The 21,623-nt window shown below is 36.9% G+C and overlaps 2 protein-coding genes across 4 annotated transcripts in view; one reads left to right on the top strand and one right to left on the bottom strand.

Annotated features, from left to right (window-relative positions):
* The window catches only part of ches1 (checkpoint suppressor 1), an 89,412-nt gene extending 85,309 nt beyond the window's left edge, over window positions 1–4,103 (bottom strand). The window contains exons 1-3 of one of the 3 annotated variants that reach the window (XM_048208525.1): window positions 3,955–4,103; window positions 3,179–3,334; window positions 2,680–2,947 (exon numbers count right to left, since the gene is read on the bottom strand). The gene's annotated coding sequence lies outside the window, so the exon portion shown is untranslated. Of the gene's footprint in view, window positions 1–1,836; window positions 2,027–2,679; window positions 2,948–3,178; window positions 3,335–3,954 lie in introns of those variants that run through there. The other 2 variants (XM_048208531.1, XM_048208524.1) reach the window with 2 other exon arrangements.
* A 5,067-nt stretch (window positions 4,104–9,170) lies between these two features.
* tmem30ab (transmembrane protein 30Ab) lies at window positions 9,171–20,042 on the top strand. Its single transcript, XM_048208532.1, has 7 exons — window positions 9,171–9,610; window positions 9,756–9,875; window positions 12,505–12,612; window positions 15,407–15,491; window positions 15,581–15,721; window positions 15,814–16,020; window positions 18,865–20,042. The coding sequence occupies exons 1-7, from the start codon at window positions 9,368–9,370 to the stop codon at window positions 19,056–19,058; spliced, it is 1,098 nt and encodes a 365-aa protein (XP_048064489.1). The 5' UTR covers window positions 9,171–9,367; the 3' UTR covers window positions 19,059–20,042.
* Window positions 20,043–21,623: the final 1,581 nt, after the last annotated feature.

The raw sequence follows: 21,623 nt of genomic DNA, 5'->3' as shown, positions 1-21,623 counted from the left end.
TGATTCAATGGGCAACCAGACTCATCCACTGGTACAGTGGCGAGGCTGGATTTTCGAGGCAATTTTACAGCGACATCTCTTCTCTGATGACGTTTACTGATGCAAGGGCGGGACAACCTGTTACTCACATGAGATCGACCAATAACAAACCACAACCATTCAACCATCCAATCAATTCCCTACAAATGAAATCAAGTCCTGCCCTACATATTTTCTTGTTCAAGAAGCCATTCGAGAAAAGACTATCACAATTTCTCTTTCATGCCGACTTGAACCTCAATATAATCTCACCTCCACTATGCTTGAGCAAAAATATGGCATCTTAAGTCCAAAAACTGTCCTCTAGAAAACTTCAGTCTCCTCCGTTATAAACCAGGTGAGGCTGAGGTAAGGCAAACTCGTTCTCAATAATCTATGACTCTGTCTCTGCCCTCAGGGTTAATCCATCACTCACAGGGAGGTTAATGAAAGATGGCACATTATGGAAGTCTGTCATCATGTGGATGGCTGATCAGGGTGGCAAGGACACTGGCAGGCTGGGACATTTTTGAAGGCAGGCCACATCCTGACTGACTCATCATTTTCCCAGCGAATCCTAAGACACAGGAACCTTTTACGCTGTGAGGCCATCTGCTTGGCCGTGTAGCCGAAAAGAGTGGGTGCAGACGCCCACCGGAGTGACCTTACGGAGCAACGCGGCCAGATGGATCTCAGGGGAGGCATACAGAGACCGGTGTACCTAAGATTATAGGCATCAGATTGCCATGTTCGTTCATATGACAGTTTGTGTGGTAAATTCATTTGCACAGGCTTGTCATTGCCTGCTGTCAGATTTGACCTTTGTGTCTTTCACTCATAAGGTCAAAACAAATCTTCAGTTTCAGCTGTAACGCCATCAGCTTCTGTCCCTTTGATGGTCAGCATGAAACGGAAGTTGCGATAGTCTTTTCTTCCCAATTGTAATGTATATCCGAGTGTATCGGGTATCGGCTTCTCGAACAAGAAAAAAAACAGTGCAGAGCTGGACTTGATTTTGTCCATCGGGAATTGATTGGATGGTTGTGGTTTGCTACTGCTGCGATCTCATGTGAGTGACAGGCTGATTATAAATGGTTTATTCAAATAAATCATTTATAATATATATTGCAATATTCCATATAAAAAACAAGAATTGTCCATTTTGATCCCATGGTGAACTTGTTTTTACCCTCTTGATCTCCTCAGGGATCAGAACAATCTCTCTATAAGATGCTTTTCTAACTAGCAGAATCAGGTGACCCTTTTATGGTTATATTTCAAAAACATATATGATATTTATAAATATATTTATAACATATAAACATATATTTATAAAAAATATTTCAAAAATATATTTCCACTTATATCTTTGGATATTCAAAAGCAGTTAAGGGTTTTAAAATAAAATGAGGTAAGATTTTAAATGACCAGGTGATTTTTTAAACAAACAAAGAACTAAAATTATTGTAACTAAATAAAATAAATAAGTAAAACTAAAGATATGCAAAGTGCAAGCTGAGATTCATAAATAAGCATAGCCATAAACAGGAAAAAAAAAAAACATGAACTAAGTAGACTATATTAGCATACATGAAGTGAAGTAGGCCTACACACACTCCCAAAGAAGTACAGGCCTAACATAAAGAGTGTGTCTCAAGTATATATTATATTTATACATTCCAGAGGCATTACTAACCTTTTCATTACTCGAGTAAAGTGATATCAGTCGGAAGAACATGGAACATGTACAAAAGAAACATGGTGCCACGGTCCTGTTTTGTGAATCTATTTTTGTTTTGATGCACTTTTGGTCGTTACCTGCAGTTCAGAGTCGTTCGGATGCACGATACATTCAATGAAAATCTTCTTTATTGCTAACAAACGATAGGACGTTTTTGCATATTGTTTCAGTTGAAGTAAATATCCACTTCACTGAGCGCTTTTTTTTTGTTATCTCTTTTATAAAGTTCCGCGTTTATGGAATGAGCAGCCAAACCTCTCCAAACGATTCAGTGCGTGAGTGAACAGTCCGACCGATTTTAAATCGCGAACCGGTTCAGAACGTTTGAACCCACTTCACTCATGAAAAAGAGTCATTCATCCGAGACTCTTTCTGTCAGAAAACGGTCTTTACCTGTGAAATTAAAATGCTCTTCATAGTAGGAATATAATTGTAGGAATATAATTCATCCAGCGCCCATTTTGTTCTTAAGTAGGCCATTGTGGAAAAACTGCTCGATTCATGAGCTCTGTCCGAATGAATCATAGAGAACCGATTCTAACAGTTTTGTTAAAGGGATAGTTCACCCAAAAATAAAAATTCTGTCATTTACTCACCCTCAAGTTGTTCCAAACCTGCTGAACAACAGAAGAAGATATTTTTAAGAATAAGGGTAACCAAACATTTGCTGGACCCCATTGACTTCCATGATACAGGAGGAAAAACTATGGAAGTCATTGGGGTCCATCAACCGTTTGGTTACCAGCATTTTTCATAGTAATCCAGTCTATATTTAATCTAATATTTATGTCCAGTACTGTTCTTCAACAGACTTTATTTTAAAGACTTTTAGATTTGGCTATAAGTAAATCCCAGTCCATATCTTTTTACACTTTGCTCACAGCCTTATGGGATCTTCATGAAGTGATTCAATTACTCACTTTTATTGACCCTTCAAATATCCTTCCCCATTCTGCAGTGCCCTTCAAGGCCACAAAATGGCAAAATGCATGTAATGCCCCCTGAAAAGGCTATGGATCTGCTGGTGTCCACCCAAATACTCCACATCAGATTGATGATCCATTATCCTTTTGGAGCTCAGGATCTTGTTTATCACTCTATCACTTGTCCTTAAGTTCCATCTTCTGCCTAAGATGATGCAATAAAGATGTTTATTCACCAGCTTTGACCTTGGGCCTCAGACATTATCTGAAAAATTAACCAAGCAGAGTACAAATGTTGAGTCGTATATTATGCATCATGTACATAATGGGGCAATTGTAGTAGCAAACAATACTGGAGTTACTGGCGCCTAAATCATTCATAAGGGGACAGCAAGAGTTTCCATGTACCACCACCAGTAGTTAGGTTTACATATTTGCTTTTCTGTTCCTCTTTTTTCAAGAGTCAGTGGAAATCATTGATTGAATAGCTTCTCACCATCAGTTCTTGTTTTATTAGCATATTTCTTTCAGGCCCTGACAGCATCCAGGCCCCTTGCTGTCTGTTTGTGTCTCTCTTGGCCCAGCAGCTTATGGTGTCTCCAGCTACAAGCGGTTGATTAATCATGGTGGTTTAGCATTTCAATATCTCCTGCTGAGAAAGCAGAAAAGTTGTGAGGAAAAAGAGGAGACGACAGTGTTTCCATGCTGGATTGCTTTGCATGCTTCACTGCAGCTCTGCAGAGGCGTGTAAGATTTCAGACTGGTTTGGAAAAGTCAGATTTCTATTCATCTTCAGTTCCCTCCTCTGAACCAGGTGTGCAACTTCAGACCACTGTCAAGACTAACTAGCTTCTTTGCCCTTCCATTGCATGTATCCGTCAAATAGATTTCAGCCATCTCCATCATTATGAATGTTCTATTCTTGTGAGTCTGTAAAAAACCGTAAAGATAGACATGATCTTGATGAGCTTTAAAGATTTCATTTAGTTACCTGATCTATGCACTTTAAAGAGAAAGTTGATATTGCCCTTTTTAAAAGTTAAGGAATCTAATAATCAAATGAGAATATACCAAGATCAAAAAGAGTTCACTTCAACTATATAAGCATTAAGCATTTCCTGGGAGAAAAGGAACTTTGAACCAACGGAAGAACATTTGTTCATAACTTTGAGAGAACAATGTCAGGTTCTCTACTATTTAGTAGGTGAAATTAGTATGTAAAACAAGTTGTGGGTTCAGAATTACAGTATTTAAAAGATAGTAGGCTTATACCAAAGTCCCTTTCAAGGAAAGTCTGTTCACTTGGCGGCCATATTTGCAACGCCTCCGGACAGCTATTTCAGGCATCCAAGACCAAGTCCTGTCTACTTGAATGGTGGAATCCTAAAATTTTAAAAACTGCTAGGCGAACTCCCAATTAAATTACATATTTTAAATCAGCAACAAAATCTGACATGAACCGTCCCATAAATGTTGTTTCTTATGCTAAAATTGCATTTAAAAAGCTTATTTTCTGGCTAGACGAGCCAATGCGCATGTGCAGTCTTAGCGCGAGTCTCAGGTTGCTATGGGAACCGGTGACGCTACAGTGACGCAATGACTTTATCAATCAGCGATTGGCTCTTTTACTTAGAAGGCGGGACATATTCCGGCATATTGCGCGTTGCAGTTTCTCCCATTCATAACTAATAGAAGTAAACCGAGTGAACCGTCGTTCTGTATAGTCTTTGCTTATAGATGACTTACAGTGATTTTCTGAAGTCAAGTGTAAATTTGATGGACACATTAACTATCCCAATTAGGCCACGGGAGAGGATTTGTGAATGGCAATGAAGTGACGCAACTGACTCCGGATTACATTCATACTACACACATTCATTTATAGAACATTCTTTTTTAATGGTCACAAAGTGAAGACTTATTCAAAAGATATACCTTCTCAGAGACTGCAATTTCAGACGCAGTCTTTGACTTTCTCCAGGTTACGTTATGCCAGAAGGTGGCGACAAGTGACTGTCTTTATGAATGAGTCAATGAATCAATCATTCAACTGATTTGTTCAAGCACACTGATTCATTCAGGAGCGAAACACCACTGCATGATGACGACAGGCTATCGACTCTGCTTTAGCTTCGATTGGATTGGTTGATGGAGCAAAAATACACAAAGTAAATTGATGGTGATATTTGTAACAACAGACTCAAGATATCTACAAAATAAAATTTGAATTGAGTATGTACATTAAAGAGTTAGTTCACCCAAAAGTGAAAATAATGTAATTTATTACTCACCCTCATGTCGTTCTACACCCGTAAGACCTTCGTTCATCTTCAGAACACACATTAAGATATTTTTGATGAAATCAAAAAGCGAGGCCTGCATAGACAGCAATGGTACTTCCTCTCTCTCCAGGTACTAAAAACATATTTAAAACAGTTCATGTGAGTACAGTGGTTCTACCTTAATGTTATGAAGCAACGAGAATACTTTTTGTGCGCCAAAAAAACAAAATAACAACTTTTTTTTTAACAATATCTAGTGATGGCCGATTTCAAAACACTGCTTCGGAGCGTTACAAATCTTTTGTGTTGAATCAGTGATTCGGATCGCGTATGAAACCGTCAAACTGCTGAAATCACGTAACTTTGGCGCTCTGAACCACTGATTCGATTCGTAAAGCTCCGAAGCTTCATGAAGCAGTGTTTTGAAATCGTCCATCACTAGATATTGTTAAAAAGTCATGGTTTTGTTTTTTGGTGCACAAAAAGTATCCTCGTCGCTTTATAATATTAAGGTAGAATCACTGTACTCACTGTACTCAGTGCAATAAACTGTAAAACTATTTGTGCTACAAATCAGCGTGTTTTATTAAGACAATACATTAAAATAATATGGTAAGAAATACAAATTTGCAATATCAAGCAGCATAAGGAGCTGTTTTGTACTGCTAAAAATAACTGGAAGTGGGTGACACCGGAAGCTAGGCACATTACATTTACAAATGGCTGAGCCCGCTCTTACCTGAAAAATAAGATGGATCCAGTGATGCTTTGAAATATGTGGCTGGTCAAGATACCTTTACTTGCAATAACTTTGAAATTAAAGAAATGTAAAAGTATCAGTTCTTTATAAGACAGAGGGACTTTTTCCCATAAGGAATCCCCTTCTTTTTATTCAACTCATACATTAACACAGTGTGTCCAATTTCTCAAAATATCAAAACAACAGAAGAATTTTTCCATAATGTAATTTTACACTCACACTGAATTTTCAGTTTAGGCTAAACACCATTGCGGCAGCCATAAGATACTTCACTGAAAGATACACCACCAGGGAACCAAACAGGATTTTCCACATGGGACCTAAAAGAGATTATTTTAGCATCTAGCTTATTCAGCATTCTGAAAATCGTTTTTAACTCTTCACTGTATGGAGGCAATCAATATGATATAGGCCTTCGTTTGAAGTCGGCATGAAATGGATGTTGCGATAGTCTTTCCTTCCCCATTGTGAAAGGAAGTTACTTTGATTAAAGATGATTTTTAATAATAATAATAATGTGCATGGATAAATCATTTTTAATAAATAGCCTACTGCAATTAAAAAAAAAAAAAAACTATTGCCAATTTTGATTCATTGTGACAACTGAATTGATGTTGGTGAATAAGAGTTTCACGCACTTATTCCGGCAAAGCAGTGTCTTGAGGGTGTCAACAGCAAAGCTGAACATGACAGCTAAATGACCCAAAAGGTTGGAGGGTAGAGCTCAAACAAAACCCAGCCAAATTTGCTCAGAATGTGAGAAGCTGACTGCCAGGATGGCAGCTGAGGAACAGGAAGAGCTGACAGTGTTTAAAAGTTGGCCACCTTTTTGGACTGAGCAATCAAAGAACAAAAGTAAAGCTCCGAAAAAAAGGGACCTTAGGGATGAAGTAAGCAGAGGCAAGTTGTGAAAACTTAAAGCCGAGCAAAGGGGCCTTTGAAAGAGAGTGGAGGACAAAGATAAAGAAATCACAAAGTCAGAGAAACAGTGCATAAATCTGAAGGGGAAATTGGATAAAAAGAATCAGAGTTGTGAGCAGAAATGGTAGGTTGACAAACTATAAAAGGGCATGTTAGACCTTGAAAAATATATAGGGATTTTTAAGGCGAGCAAGTCTGAAGGTCTACACCTGCATGATAAGAAACTTGGAACTTTTAATGGAAAAAGTGTTGGCATAAACACAGCTTTGATAAAATATCGCAAGTTTAGTCTGCCACAGCTGTTTTGAGAGAACCTGTTACTGCTTTAAGTCGTTGCTTTGGTCTCTTGCTCCATCTTGTGGTTCAAATGGTGCACCTTCTGAATGGTGACTGTGAATTGAACCACATAGCCTACAGAAAATACAAATAGTTTAGATTTTTTTTTTAAGTAATATTATATATAATATTTGAATATACACCGATGAGCCAAAACATTATGACCACTTGTGCTGTGCTGACAAAACAGGGACTCTTCAAGCCCCCTGAAGATGTCCTGTGGTATCTGATGTTAGCAGCAGATCCTTCAAGTCCTGTAGGTTGTGAGGTGGAGCTGCCGTCGATAAAACTTATTGGTCCAACACATTCCACAGATGCTCAATTGGATTGAGATCTGGGGAATTTGGAGGCTAGGGCAACACCTTGAACTCTCCATCATGGGTCATTCATTCAGGGTGAGTTATCCTGTGAAAGAGGCCACTTCCACCAGGGAACAACACTGTCATGAAGGGGTGTACCTGGTCTGCAACAATGTTTATGTATGTGGCGTGTGTCACATTTACATCAAGAATGGCAGGCCCCAGGGTTTCCCAGAACATTGCCCGGAGCATCACACTGCCTCCACCGGCTTGTCATCATCCCACAGGGCATCCTGGTGCCATCGCCTTGCCATAACAATTTGGCCCTTGTCTCTCAGATCTTTATTCCTGACCATTTCTCCTGCATCCAACATGCTAATTATTGTACCATCTAATCTATCCAGACCTTGTTGTGTGGCCTAGGAGATGATCAATGATATTCGCTTCACCTGTGACTGGTTATAATGTTTTGGCTCATAATTTATATAAAAAATTCCACACATAATTGTTGCACAAGTAGGGACACTTTCAGTGTAATATCTGAATGTCGCTACTTGTGTAACAATTACGTGCAGAATTTAATATAAAATTATAAAACATATTATTCATTTAATAAAAGAGAAACACATGAAGTTAGATTTACTACACCACAGATTAATTTCATAACAACCATTAGACAACACTTTTAAAAAAAGCTGTATATTTGCTTTACATTTGTACACAGCTTGCATAGTTGCGATAGTCTTTCCTTCCGCATTTTGACAGGAAGTTACTTAAAGATGTTTTTTTTTTTTAAATGAATGAATAAATAAAAAATGATGTGCATGGATAAATCATTTATAATAAATACTGAAATAAAAATGGTCAATTTTGATTACATTTAGCCTACATTACATTTCTTAAACGATTTACTTTGAAATACATTTTGATTTTCTAACAAAGCAGTGTTTTGACCAGCTTTTTTAATAAAACAAAATAATAATAAAGGCAGATATGCAACAATTGGATTGTTATAAAATTATATATTAAATTAAATACATAATTCTACTACTAATTCTTTTTAATGACCTACTAACTTATCTGAGTGGTGGTGTCATGTGGTATGACACGCCTGCTAGATGTCTGATTCATTTGAACGAATCGGTTCGCCTTACCGATTCCTTTGAGTCATCCCGTTCATCAACAGAGTTTCTCCCATAACAGCGGTGGGGACTAAACTTGCAGTATTTTATCAAAGATTACAAGTTCCAAGTTGTAGGCCTACCTGTATACTGTAGTCTATATTTTTCAAGGTCTAACAGGCTCTTTATAGTTTGTCAACCTACCATGTTAGATCTCCTAATTCATTATGACATTTATGATGATTACTTTCTTAAGTTAAAGGTGCTATTATGATCATATGAACGTGTATTAATACAAATATGAACAGGTTGTTGTAAGTAGTCTGTTATTTCAAGGTTAACATGCTAACTTAAGATATTAATAAAACTCAATTAGGACGTAGCCAATGTGAACTCAGTCATTTTAACACATTTACAACATATAGCCTGAAATTACTTTTTAAATTATGTGCTTAGACTGTCAAATTTATTCGGGACAGTGAATAATATGTTTTATAACAACAAGTGAAGACCGAATGATTGAACAACAAAACTGTCAAAAAACAATCTATATTTTGGTAACATAATTACACATTTTCAGATAAAATGCAGCTCAATAAATGTCTCTGCCTATAGGCTACATCATTATTAGACAGTGTTTACATGAAATCAAATCAAATCAATAATTTTCAGCCCTGAACATAGTTATTCAAACAAACAAAACAGCTCAGCAATTCACAAATCAGTTCGACTGAGTCAAATGAACCGCGAACCGATGATTCGCGAATCACACTAACTGACACTTCCTGTAGCACCGCCTCAAACAAAACAAGCAACTTTCCATACAACCTAGAGAGAAGGCCGCTGTGTAGATAATCTACTGCAGCGGATATATAAAACACTTTTATACCAACTACGCGTCTATAATCGAGGAATTGTGTGTTTAAATACAAATACTGAAGCTGTGAGCTGGTATTAACAGCTATTATGGCGTCCAGCTACAGCGCGAAAGAGGAAGACGGTCATCACTCCGGATCCGCGGGGCTCGGCGGAGCCGCCATTCGGACCAGAAAGCCCGACAACACCGCCTTCAAACAGCAGCGGTTACCGGCCTGGCAGCCGATCCTGACCGCGGGGACCGTGTTGCCCGCATTCTTCGTCATCGGCCTCATCTTCATTCCCATAGGAATCGGCCTCTACGTGACGTCCAACAACATCAAAGAGATAGAGGTTTGAGCACCGTGTGTTTTGTGTCATTTTATTAACAAATATACAGCAAATAGATGTTTATTTGGACTTAATGCGGTGGATCTGAAGCATTAATCTGGGCACATGTGTTATGTAACTGTGTGTAAACATGTATCTGTGTTCACAGATTGATTATACCGGGACTGACATGTCCAGTCCGTGTTTTAACTGCTCTCAAAGCTTCAGCTGGAACAGCACGACTCCATGCAAATGTGTCCTGTCCTTCTCTCTAGACCAGCCTTTCGAGGTGAGTGTTTATGACCTGCCTATTATGCTGCATTCCTTTTAGAGGGATAGTTTAGCCATAATAAATGTTTTGTCATTTAAGTTACTCACTCTTATGTTGTTCCAACTACATGTGACTTAACCCTTTAAAAGTCTGATTTATGAAACAATAGCTAGAAAGATGTAGAGGGGGAAAAAGTAAATGAAAACAATACTTTGAACGCAATCTTCGGAACACAAATTAAGTTATTTTTGTTGAAATCCGATGGCTCAGTGAGGCCTGCATAGCCAGCAAATGACATTTCCTCTCTCAAGATCCATTAAGGTACTAAAAACACATTTAAATCGGTTCATGTGAGTACAGTGGTTCAATATTAATATTATAAAGCGACGAGAATATTTTTTGTGCACCAAAAAAAATAAAATAGCTACTTATATAGTGATGGCCTATTTCAAAACACTGCTTCAGGAAGCTTCGGAGCGTTATAAATCTTTTGTGTCGAATCAGCGGTTTTGGAGTGCCAAAGTCACGTGATTTCAGCAGTTTGGCGGTTTGACGCGCGATCCGAATCATGATTCGACACAAAAGATTCATAACGCTCCGAAGCTTCATGAAGCAGTGTTTTGAAATCGGCCATCACTATATAAGTCGTTATTTTGTTTTTTTGGCACTCCAAAAATATTCTCGTCGCTTTATAATATTAATATTGAACCACTGCACTCGCATGAACTGATTTAAATATGTTTTTAGTACATTAATGGATCTTGAGACAGAAAATGTCATTGCTGGCTATGCAGGCCTCACTGAGCCATCGGATTTCAACAAAAATATCTTATTACAACAAAAGGACCCGTAAAGTTTGCTTTTTCCATACAATAAAACTTTTTAGTGCTCACTGAATGTCAAAGTGCTATAAGGACAAAAAACAGCACTTAACATTTTCCATGTTTTCTGAAGTCTTCTACCTCTCATCTCTCTAATAATTTGAGCTTTTGCATATTCAAACTTGGCTATTTTTAACTTGTGTGTACAAGGCTTCCGTTGTCAGCCGCAGTTTTTTTTTTTTTCAGCTGTACAAAAACCTTCCTGTTATGCTACTTGATAGGGGTGTGACGAGATCTCGTGGCACGAGATCTCGCGAGACTAAACTGTGACGAGATTTCTCGTCGAGGCGAAAAGTAGTCTCGTGATGTTGCCATGACAGAGTGTTAGGATGATTAGGAAAGAATATGCCACCGCTACGTTTACATTTTGCCTCCACTGTCGTTTTGCTTTGTATTTAAATAAAAAAAAAACATTTAATTCAGTTGGATAACGGTCGCCGCCGCTCCATATTTACAGAGTACGCGCGACCGTTTAAAAGTGAAAGTAAACGCGCGCGCGCATTCAAACGTGATTTCAATACCCCGCATTTTGAAAGCGGCTCCCTGATGAATACAGATATCTCTCAATATGAAAGCTATTTTAGGCTGGGCAGTGTAGTTGTAACCATCTCTCAGCTCTGTATCAAAGAAAAATGTGGTCTTATTTGATCTTTGAATATTGAGAGAGTGCGATTATGGTTGCACTTATTGTAAAGTGTTACCATAAAAATGAATAACAGTTTTCTCTTCTTATTATTTACTAGTACAAACAATAAGGTTTCATTTGTTAACATTAGTTAATGCACTGTGAACTATCATGAACTAACAATGAATGACTATTTTTATCAACTAACAAAGATTAATAAATACTGTAGCAAATATATTGCTTGTTGTTAGTTGATGTTGGTAAATACATTAATGTTAATAAATGAGACCTTATTGTAAAGTGTTACCATTTTTATTTATACTGTTTTAATTTCTGTGATCAGATTGTGGAGAGGAGTTCAGTTAGGAGGTCAAAAGCTGTAGAAGCTCATAATTCATGTACAGTAAGATCTGAAGAGACTGAAATCATACAGGAGGGAAGTCAGTCAGTTGAGTTAGTGGAAAAACCTTTTACATTACTTGAGTATTGTTGTCTTTTACTGCATATGATAATTCAGTCTCAGAAAGTAGAACTGAAATGACATTCATTACAAAATGATTAGTTAAAACATTTCAAATACACCTGCAGAATATTTTTTCTAGTCATGTATTTCGCCATCTTGTCTCGTCTCGTGAACTCAATCTCGAGTCTCGTCTCGTCTCGTGAGATACTGGTCTCGTCACACCCCTACTACTTGATATTTCAAACTTGTATTTATAACCTTATTATTTTAACTTATTATAGCAATAATAAACACTCTGGTTTGTAGCACAAATAGTTGTACTGTTTACTACACTTTGTTATTCTTTTTAGTTATTTACTCATTGGGACTAATAAATTGGAAGTCTCTCACACTTTGATAGGAATTAAATGATTATCATATTCATTGCTCCATGGTATCGTTCATTATTCAGAAACATGTGATAGTACCGTAGTACTTTTTGTTAGTCATTTCATCGGTCGCTTATAGCTGTATTATGAGGAAGCAGTAGGCTTCGACTTTCCTGACTGATAACATCTGACATGCATTTTAAATCCAAATGTTCCCAGTTTATTTATTTATAGAGGATGTTTTACTGGTGGGTTAAGTGATGAGCTTTGATAACACCGTCAGTTTACGACTCTAACTTTATGTCCTCAGAGTAATGTCTTCATGTACTATGGCCTCTCAAATTTCTACCAAAACCATCGGCGGTATGTGAAGTCCAGAGATGACAGCCAACTTAATGGAGACGAACGATCACTTAAGGTATAGCACATTTGAATCTGTCCGTCTGTCTGTCTGTCTGTCTATCTATCTATCTATCTATCTATCTATCTGTCTGTCTGTCTGTCTGTCTGTCTGTCTGTCTGTCTGTATCTATTTATCTGTCTGTGTTAGGGATGGTAAGATTAACCATTTGCTGCATCGGCATAAAAGTTAATGATGCGATGCATCGATTTAAAAAGCTTCAATCATACACAAGTTGGCATTTGTATCGCGATGCATCGTTTCTAACATATTTGCATTGGCAAAAAAATGATTTATTTATATATAATTAATAGTAGATGCGCTATACTTGAAAGTGACCAATAATTTGTGACCAATATTTTATATGAAGATTGATTTCTTCTCTATAAACTGTTTCTCAAGCGCGTTCTCTCATCACCACTGCTGTTATGTGAATATGACGTCTCACAACACGGAGACCAAGGCGTGTCCTGAGAGTCACAGAAGATAGATTAACATGGCACTGCAAAGGTCTGTTTGTGAAAGACCCATGCGTTAGAAGTCAGAAGGCACTTAAGTTAATTTATGATTTGCTGTCTGTCTGAACCAAAGGATAAAAGCGAACTATCTGTTTAGGGCCCAATGATTTCCGCGATGCAGAAAACACTGACGGAATCGTGGAATCCATTCATAAAAATGGAATTTACTCTATATATAGCTCCGTAGACTAGAACACCCATCAAAATAAGAGTCCCACCTTGGTAAAGGAGATAGGGCAGATCTCATACATATTTAAACTTACAAAAAATATTAAAATGTATACAAAAACAAATGAGAAGATTAATCATAATAAAGTCTGTTATGATAAAGGATTAATATGTATTTAATTTATACAGTAAAGAATATGCAGTGCTATTTTACATTTTTACTTTATTTCTGTACCTGAAAATTATTAAAGGTGCCCTAGAATTAAAAATTTAATTTACCTCGGCATAGTTGAATAACAAGAGTTCAGTACATGGAAATGACATACAGTGAGTCTCAAACTCCATTGTTTCCTCCTCCTTATATAAATCTCATTTGTTTAAAAGACCTCCGAAGAACAGGCGAATCTCAACATAACACCGACGTAACAGTCGGGATCATTAATATGTATGACCCCAATATTTGCATATGCCAGCTCATGTTCAAGGCATTAGACAAGGGCAGAACATCTGGATGTGCACAGCTGAATCATCAGACTAGGTAAGCAAGCAAGAACAATAGCGAAAAATGGCAGATGGAGCAATAATAACTGACATGATCCATGATATCATGATATTTTTAGTGATATTTGTAAATTGTCTTTCTAAATGTTTCGTTAGCATGTTGCTAATGTACTGTTAAATGTGGTTAAAGTTACCATCGTTTCTTATTGTATTCACGGAAACAAGAGCCGTCGTTATTTTCATTATTAAACACTTGCAGTCTGTATAATTCATAAACACAGCTTCATTCTTTATAAATCTCTCCAACAGTGTAGCATTAGCCGTTAGCCATGGATCACAGCCTCAAATTAATTCAGAATCAAATGTAAACATCCAAATAAATACAATACTCACATAATCCGACGCATGCATGCAGTATGCATGACGAGCACTTTGTAAAGATCCATTTTGAGGGTTATATTAGCAGTGTAAACTTTGTTTATGCACTGTTTAAGGCAAGCGCGAGCTCCGTGAGCGGGGAGAGTGAGCATTTAAAGGGGCCGCAACATGAATCGGCGCATTTCTAATTATGCCCCAAAATAGGCAGTTAAAAAAATGAATTAAAAAAAATCTATGTGGTATTTTGAGCTGAAACTTCACAGACACATTCAGGGGAAACCTTAGACTTATATTACATCTTGTAAAAAGTTCAGTTGTATTTATGTAGGCCTGCTGAATGTTAAATGGATCCAATCAATGTTCATTAGAAATTATTTGATACTGTAATAAACCTGCTAGTATAATTTAACGCAGGTGTTTTTGAACTTTGCTGATTTAAAACATGATCAAAATACTATCTATTATGATGACAAAGTTTCAAAACACAGGAAGTGACAAATATCTGTATCATATCGGCCCCAAAAAATCCTATCGGTGCATCCCTAATAATTAAGTCTTTATTTTCGAAGGAAAAATCACACAATTTTTCATCCATGTTTCCAATTTTAACTGTAAACCTGTTGTGCAGCACTTTGTTTAAATTTGATTAAAAATAAATGAATTTTTTGCCAAATTGCCTTTTTCACCAGAAAAATTAAAATACACAGCACAGAATTTCTGGAAAAAAATTCATAGGGCCCTATTATTGTAAACAAATTAACAAAGTTGCTTTTTTAGTAATTCAATTAATTAGAAATGTTTTTGATTTTTTTATATATATATATATATATATATATATATATATATATAATATTATTATTATTATTATTATTATTGACAGTCCTAGTTTTAATGGCGAAGCAAATAGAAACTAAGTAGTTCACCTAATTTTGAGCTTAGCTGTCTGACATGTTTGACAGCATACTATGCGCCGCCAGCGCAAACACATGTCAACACAACGTCAACAAGTGCTGCATGTGAGCAGGGTTAGGCATCATGGATTTAAAAACATCTCCACACCTATTATATCCCTGTCAATCACCAACAGACATTGTCGCTTTTAATGAACTTTATACTGGGTGACATTGCAACAGCTGTCACCTGTTACAACAACACTACTGTTTCCTGAATACAAGACGTACTTGATTTGATTCTATACATTTGCGTGTTATTTAATGAAGCTAAAAGCATATAATTGTATATTTCAGGAACCAAGTAAAGAATGTGAGCCGTACCGTGTTAATGTAAAGCCGATAGCCCCGTGTGGAGCCATTGCTAACAGCATGTTTAATGGTAAGACCTGGATCTGAATACTTGTCATTGTGCAAGACTGTTTCCTCAAGAGTTTTAATATCGATTGTCTCTTTCACTCTTTGCTTCAGACACATTGGACTTGTTTTACCTTGATCCCAATGGAACAAAAACCCAAATTCCACTTATCAAAAAAGGGATCGCATGGTGGACGGACAAACACGTGAAGTTCAGAAACCCTCCTGGCAGTAATCTTACTGCTGTTTTTATAGGTATAATTCTAAATAAAGACTTGCATGTATACTGTGATGAATTGGCATGTGTTTTGTACACATCTCTAACTAAAACACTCCTCATCTTCTAGATACAGCCAAGCCGGTCAACTGGCACAAGCCTGTTTATGAGCTGGACACTGACCCAGACAACAACGGCTTCATAAATGAGGATTTCATTGTATGGATGCGCACGGCTGCCCTCCCCACCTTCAGAAAGCTCTACCGCATCATTCAGAAGAAGAACAACCAGACACCCACACTGCCCAGAGGCAACTACACCCTTGAAGTCACCTACAGTATCCTTGCTTTGCATACCTTTAAAACATGAATAGCGAACAGTGTGTTTATAGCCGTGTTTCCGCAGCAGGAATTTTCCCCAGGAACTAGACTTTGGGGTGGTACTTGGTGCGTTTTAACCACAGGGACTAGGGTCTAAATGAAGTTCCAGGTAAAAATTCACCCCTCAGAAATTCACCCTTCTAGCAAAGTAGTACTTTTTCAAAGTTTAGGAACGAGGTTCAGGCTTTATTAAGCTTATATTTGGAGGACAAAATCCAGCGGGACTGGAAAGTCGCACGGTGCTACGTCACCAGACTAATCTTCACGGTACTTTAGACCGCAATAGAAACAGAAATAGATCGGGGGCAGTGTTGCCAAGTCTGTGGTTTTCCTGTGGAATCGGGCTACTTTTACACTGTCGCCGCGGGTTGTTTTTCATGCCCGTGGGTTGAATCGACCCAAAATAACGTGATATTTACCCCCTGGAACGCGAATTGTACCAGGGAACCCCGCAACAAAAGCAAATTTTACCCCCTGGAACGCGATTTTAACCATGAGACCCCCCCGAAATGCGATTGGGGTTAGTTTTGGGTGTCCCTGGGACAAATTGTTCCGAGTAATTTCAGTGGAAACGCGGCTTTTGTGAGAAGTAAGCTAAAATGAACAAGAAATATTTCCGATTCTGCATGACCTCCTCTTTGGAACATTGTGAAGTCATACTCCAATAACATTTGTTTTATTCAAATTATTAGGCTGATCAGATTATTTGCAATTTAAATGATTATATTCAATTAAAATTAGAAATAGAAGCATTTTCACTAGTGTTCTTTGACTTGGGTAAGTATACACTACTGTTCAAAAGTTTTGGGTTCGTAAAATTTTTCTTTTGAATGAAATTATTACTTTTGTTCAGCAAGGATGTATTAAATTGATCAAAAATGACAGAAGAGACATTTATTCTTAAAGAGGATTTCTATATCAAATGAATGAACTATATTAAGCAGCACAACTGTTTTCAACATTGATAATAAGTGATGTTTCTTGAGCATCAAATCAGCATATTAGAATAATTTCTGAAGGATCATGTGACACTGAAGACTGGAGCATTCACGTCGCCTCGTAATTCATGTAGTTACGAGATTCTATCTTGTAAAAAGCGTTCATGTCATTGTAGAGCTCATAATTTCAGCCTGTAAGCTGGGAGTTTTCTGAAAGCTCCCAGATGTATCACGTGGCTGCTATACCACCTGACCGCTGTAGATTCATTTAGGTGTTGATAGTGGTGCCATAGAAACGCATAATTCCCAGTCAAAGGATGTGAATAGCTCCGAATACAACGTCACGTGTTGTCATCTCAAGATTCCAGAATATACGAGGTGGCGTGAACGCAGCATAATGATGCTGAACATTCAGCTTTAATCACAGAATTACATTTATGTACTCGAATAGAAAAGTTAATGTAAATTGTAGTCATTATTCACAATATAACTGTTTTTTCTGTGTTTTTGATCAAATAAATGCAGCCTTGGTGAGCAGAAGAGACTTAAGTTCCTTCAAAAACTTCTTTCTGAACCCAAACTTTTGAACGATAATGTGTATTTGCACACCCCTAAGACCTTCGTTCATCTTCAGGACACAAATTAAGACATTTTTGATAAATTCTGATGGCTCAGTGAGGCCTGCATTGTCAGCAAGATAATTAACACTCTTTCAAACGCCCAGAAAACTACTAAAGACGTATGTAAAACAGTTCATGTGACTATAGTGGTTCAACCTTAATGTTATGAAGCGACGAGAATACTTTTTGTGCACCAAAAAAAACCAAAATAACGACTTTATTCAACAATATCTAGTGATGGGCGATTTCAAAACACTGCTTCATGAAGCTTCAGGGCTTAACAAATCTTTTGTTTCGAATCAGTGGTTTGGAGCATGTATCAAACTGCCAAAGTCACACAGTGGTGAACCATTGAAATTTCGAAACGCTTTGACGTAACAAAGCTTCGTTTACTGAAATCATGTGACTTTGCCAGTTTGATATGCGATCCGATCCACTGATTCGAAACAAATGATTTGTAAAGCTTCGAAGCTTCATGAAGCGGTGTTTTGAAATCACCCATCACTAGATATTGTTGAATAAAGTCGTTATTTTGTTTTTTGGTACATAAAAAGTATTCTTGTCGCTTCATAACATTAAGGTTGAACCACTGTAGTCACATGAACTGTTTTAAATATGTCTTCAGTAGCTTTCTGGGCATCTGAAAGTGTTAATTATCTTACTGGCAATGAATGCAGGTCTCACTGAGCCATCGGATTTCATCCAAAATATCTTAATTTGTGTTCTGAAAATGAACAAAGGTCTTACGGTTGTAGAACGACATTAGGGTGAGTAATTAATGACAATTAAAATTTTTGGGTGAACTAACCCTTTACCATTCTGATACATCAAAAATTTAATGCGTTTTATGTATCTCTCTCTACAACATAGGACGGTAATTAATATGATTAGGCTTTGGCTGGACTATGTTATCAAACAGCTAATAATGTGTTGCTAATGTTACACAAACCATGTTCCCGTTCATTATCTCAGAGTCAGACAGAAACACCTTAGAAACGCTTTGAACATCACAGAAAGTCAGTAGAGAAAAGTTATTGGTTACATGTTTGTGACGGGTGTTTTCAAACCGCGTCTTTGGTACACGTTTAATATACTCAGCGATGGTGTTGAGTGATAGTTTGTCTTAAAGCATATTAAAAACACCACACGGACCTATAAACACAATTAAAAACTTGATTTTCACCACAAGGGGTCTTTAATAACTACTAAAATGACATTGTTTCCTCAACCACGTACCCCTCAGACTACCCCGTCCGCAGCTTCGAGGGCCGGAAGCGTATGATCCTCAGCACCATCTCCTGGATGGGAGGGAAAAACCCCTTCTTGGGCATCGCCTACATAACGGTGGGCTCCATCTGCTTCTTCCTCGGTGTGGTGCTCCTTTTCATTCATCACAAATACGGAAACCGCAACAACAGCTCTGATATTCCCAGTTAAGCTCGTGGAGTGTACGCGCTCTGTCAGGCACACAGGGTTTGTGTCTGTGCGTATGAATAGCATGGCAGCGATTCGAGTATAAATTTGTAAACTGTGCAAGACAGCATTTGACCACTCGATGTTCAGCTTATTTATTTCTCAAGATAAAGATGTTGTGTCCACTTCAAAGTTTTATTTTTTAATTTTTATTCTTTCTGATGATGCTTCATTTCAAGCATGATTTGACCTGTGATATGCACGTCTGTTTAAGGCTGAGGATATTTATTTATGATTGATATTTACGGTAGCTTGTTTCCACCACGGAATAAAAAATGAAAACGTGATTGCGACTTTATCTCACAATTCTGACTTTTTTCCTCAGAGTTAGAGATATAAACAAGGGAAAAAAGTCAGAATTGTGAGATAAAAAGTCGTGGTGGAAACAAGCTTCCATACATATTCCAAGATATATCCAATACAGAGTCATAGTTGTATAAACTAAATGAATGTATATTTGTATTTCATAGAAATGTTTTTTACTTTTAGCCAAAAGTGATGTTTAAACAGGGCAATATAATATGACTACTTCATTTTTAAGTTTAATATAAAAAGAGTAATTTCACTTTTCCTCTGAGGTTTGTAAAAGCAAATACTGAAGCTGTGTTTCCTTCCAAACTCCTTAGTAGTGCCAGATTATGATGGGGATCAAACACAAATATATCTAATTTTTGAGGACTGTTACTTTCTTTTTGTTTTCTGGAGATGCTTGTGCTCTTTGCTGTGTGTACTTCATGGCTTGCAAGGACCAAATGTTTAGTTCTGTGTCTATTTAATTGAAACAGTCTTGGGCTCATTTTGGCTGTCATGTCTTTTTTAAGTGTTATGTTTTAAGCATGTCTGCCTCTAACAAATAAGCACTTTAGAATGTGACAAGCCATATGTTTTTGGCCAGGTTTTAGGAGAGTGTCTTTTGTTGTTGGGCGAATAAAATGTCTAATTACTGAACTTCTTGAATTTTTCGTTGTGTTAAAGTAAACTTGCATTCTTTATCATCAGGAGACAGTGCCAAATGAAGACTGAAAAGCTGAAGACTGAATTAACATGTACAGGAAAAATATCACTTTTTAATCCTTTTGTAGGATTTTATTAAGCAACTGACAGACTTTATCCAATGCTACAATAAAACAAATTTGAAATTGTAGTTTAATCTAGAAATGTTGAAATGAAAATTATCCCATGATTTACTCACTCTCAAGCCATCCTATGTGTATATGACTTTCTTCTTTCAGTCAAACACAATCAGAGTTATATTAAAATATATTCTGGCTCTTCCAAGCTTTATAATGGGAGTGAATAGTAGCCAAGACTTTGAAGCCCAAAGAAGCACATTGATCCATCATAAAAAAATAATCCATACGCCTCCAGGGGGTTAATAAAGGCCTTCTGAAGCAAAGTGATGCGTTTTTGTGAGAAAGATATCCATATTTATAACTTTATAAACTATAATCACTAGATTCTGGTAATGTCCGTCAGTGCGTTCACAAGAGTGTTGAGTTCCGGTGTATGTTGATGTTGGAGTAGTGTAAGCTTAGGTGAGAGTAGACACCTCTCGCGGTTCAAACGAAAAAAAAACAACTTCAAGCTCCTCCACCTTTAAAATTTCTCATTTTAGACTTCTAATCCATGACCGGTGTTTTGTTTTGCTCTATCCTCTGCATTTCCGTGTTCGTCACGTCATGAGTCAGGAAGTCAGTAATTCCAATTTATAAAGTTATAAATTTGGTTATTTTTCTTACAAAAATGCATTGCTTCCTTTCAGAAGGCCTTTATTAACCCTCTGGAGCCATATGAAATACTTTCATGATGGATGGATGTGCTTTTTTGGGCTTCAAAATCTATTATTCTCTCTCTACTATTCACTCCCATTATAAATATATTATATTTTTAATATAATTCTGATTGTGTTTGACTGAAAGAAGAAAGTCTTAAACACTTAGAATGGCTTGAGGGTGAGTAAATTATTGGATAATTTTAATATTTTGGGTGAACTAACCCTTCAAATTTATTGAGATTTTTTGGGATGTGCTGGAGAAGACTTTACAGAGTGCTTGACTCTTGCATTGTCAATACTAGATATTGCACAAACATTGATGCATTTCTTGATGGAAATAACATCACAACATTTATTTCCATTAAAAGGAGCATACATTTTTGGTCAAGATTCAAGAGTCACGCATTCTGTAAAGTCTACTCTAGGTTTGGAATGACATAATGGTGAGTAAACAATGATATTTTTTAAACACCGTTTAGAAATTAAGCTATATATGAAAAGCAAAAAAAAAAGAATGGTTTAGTCATTGGCCATAATTAAATGAAAATCACTTTTTTACATTTTAATCAAATTTTACAGTTTTTAAAATGCATTCAGTCCATATGGAGATCAATTAGTTCTTTGCAAATGATGATGCAACTCATAAAAACAAGTGATATTGAGTGTATTTTAAAAGACGCTCATGATCTGTCTTGTTCTCTCTAATTACATTTTTTAGACATACCCCAGTACATGATAATGTAATGTTTTTTGTT

This window comes from Megalobrama amblycephala, linkage group LG11 (assembly GCF_018812025.1).
Source record: "Megalobrama amblycephala isolate DHTTF-2021 linkage group LG11, ASM1881202v1, whole genome shotgun sequence".
In the NCBI taxonomy this organism is placed as follows: Eukaryota; Metazoa; Chordata; class Actinopteri; order Cypriniformes; family Xenocyprididae; genus Megalobrama; species Megalobrama amblycephala.
The sequence above is the reverse complement of the archived record's forward strand: the minus strand, read 5'-3'. Positions and strand labels throughout refer to the sequence as shown.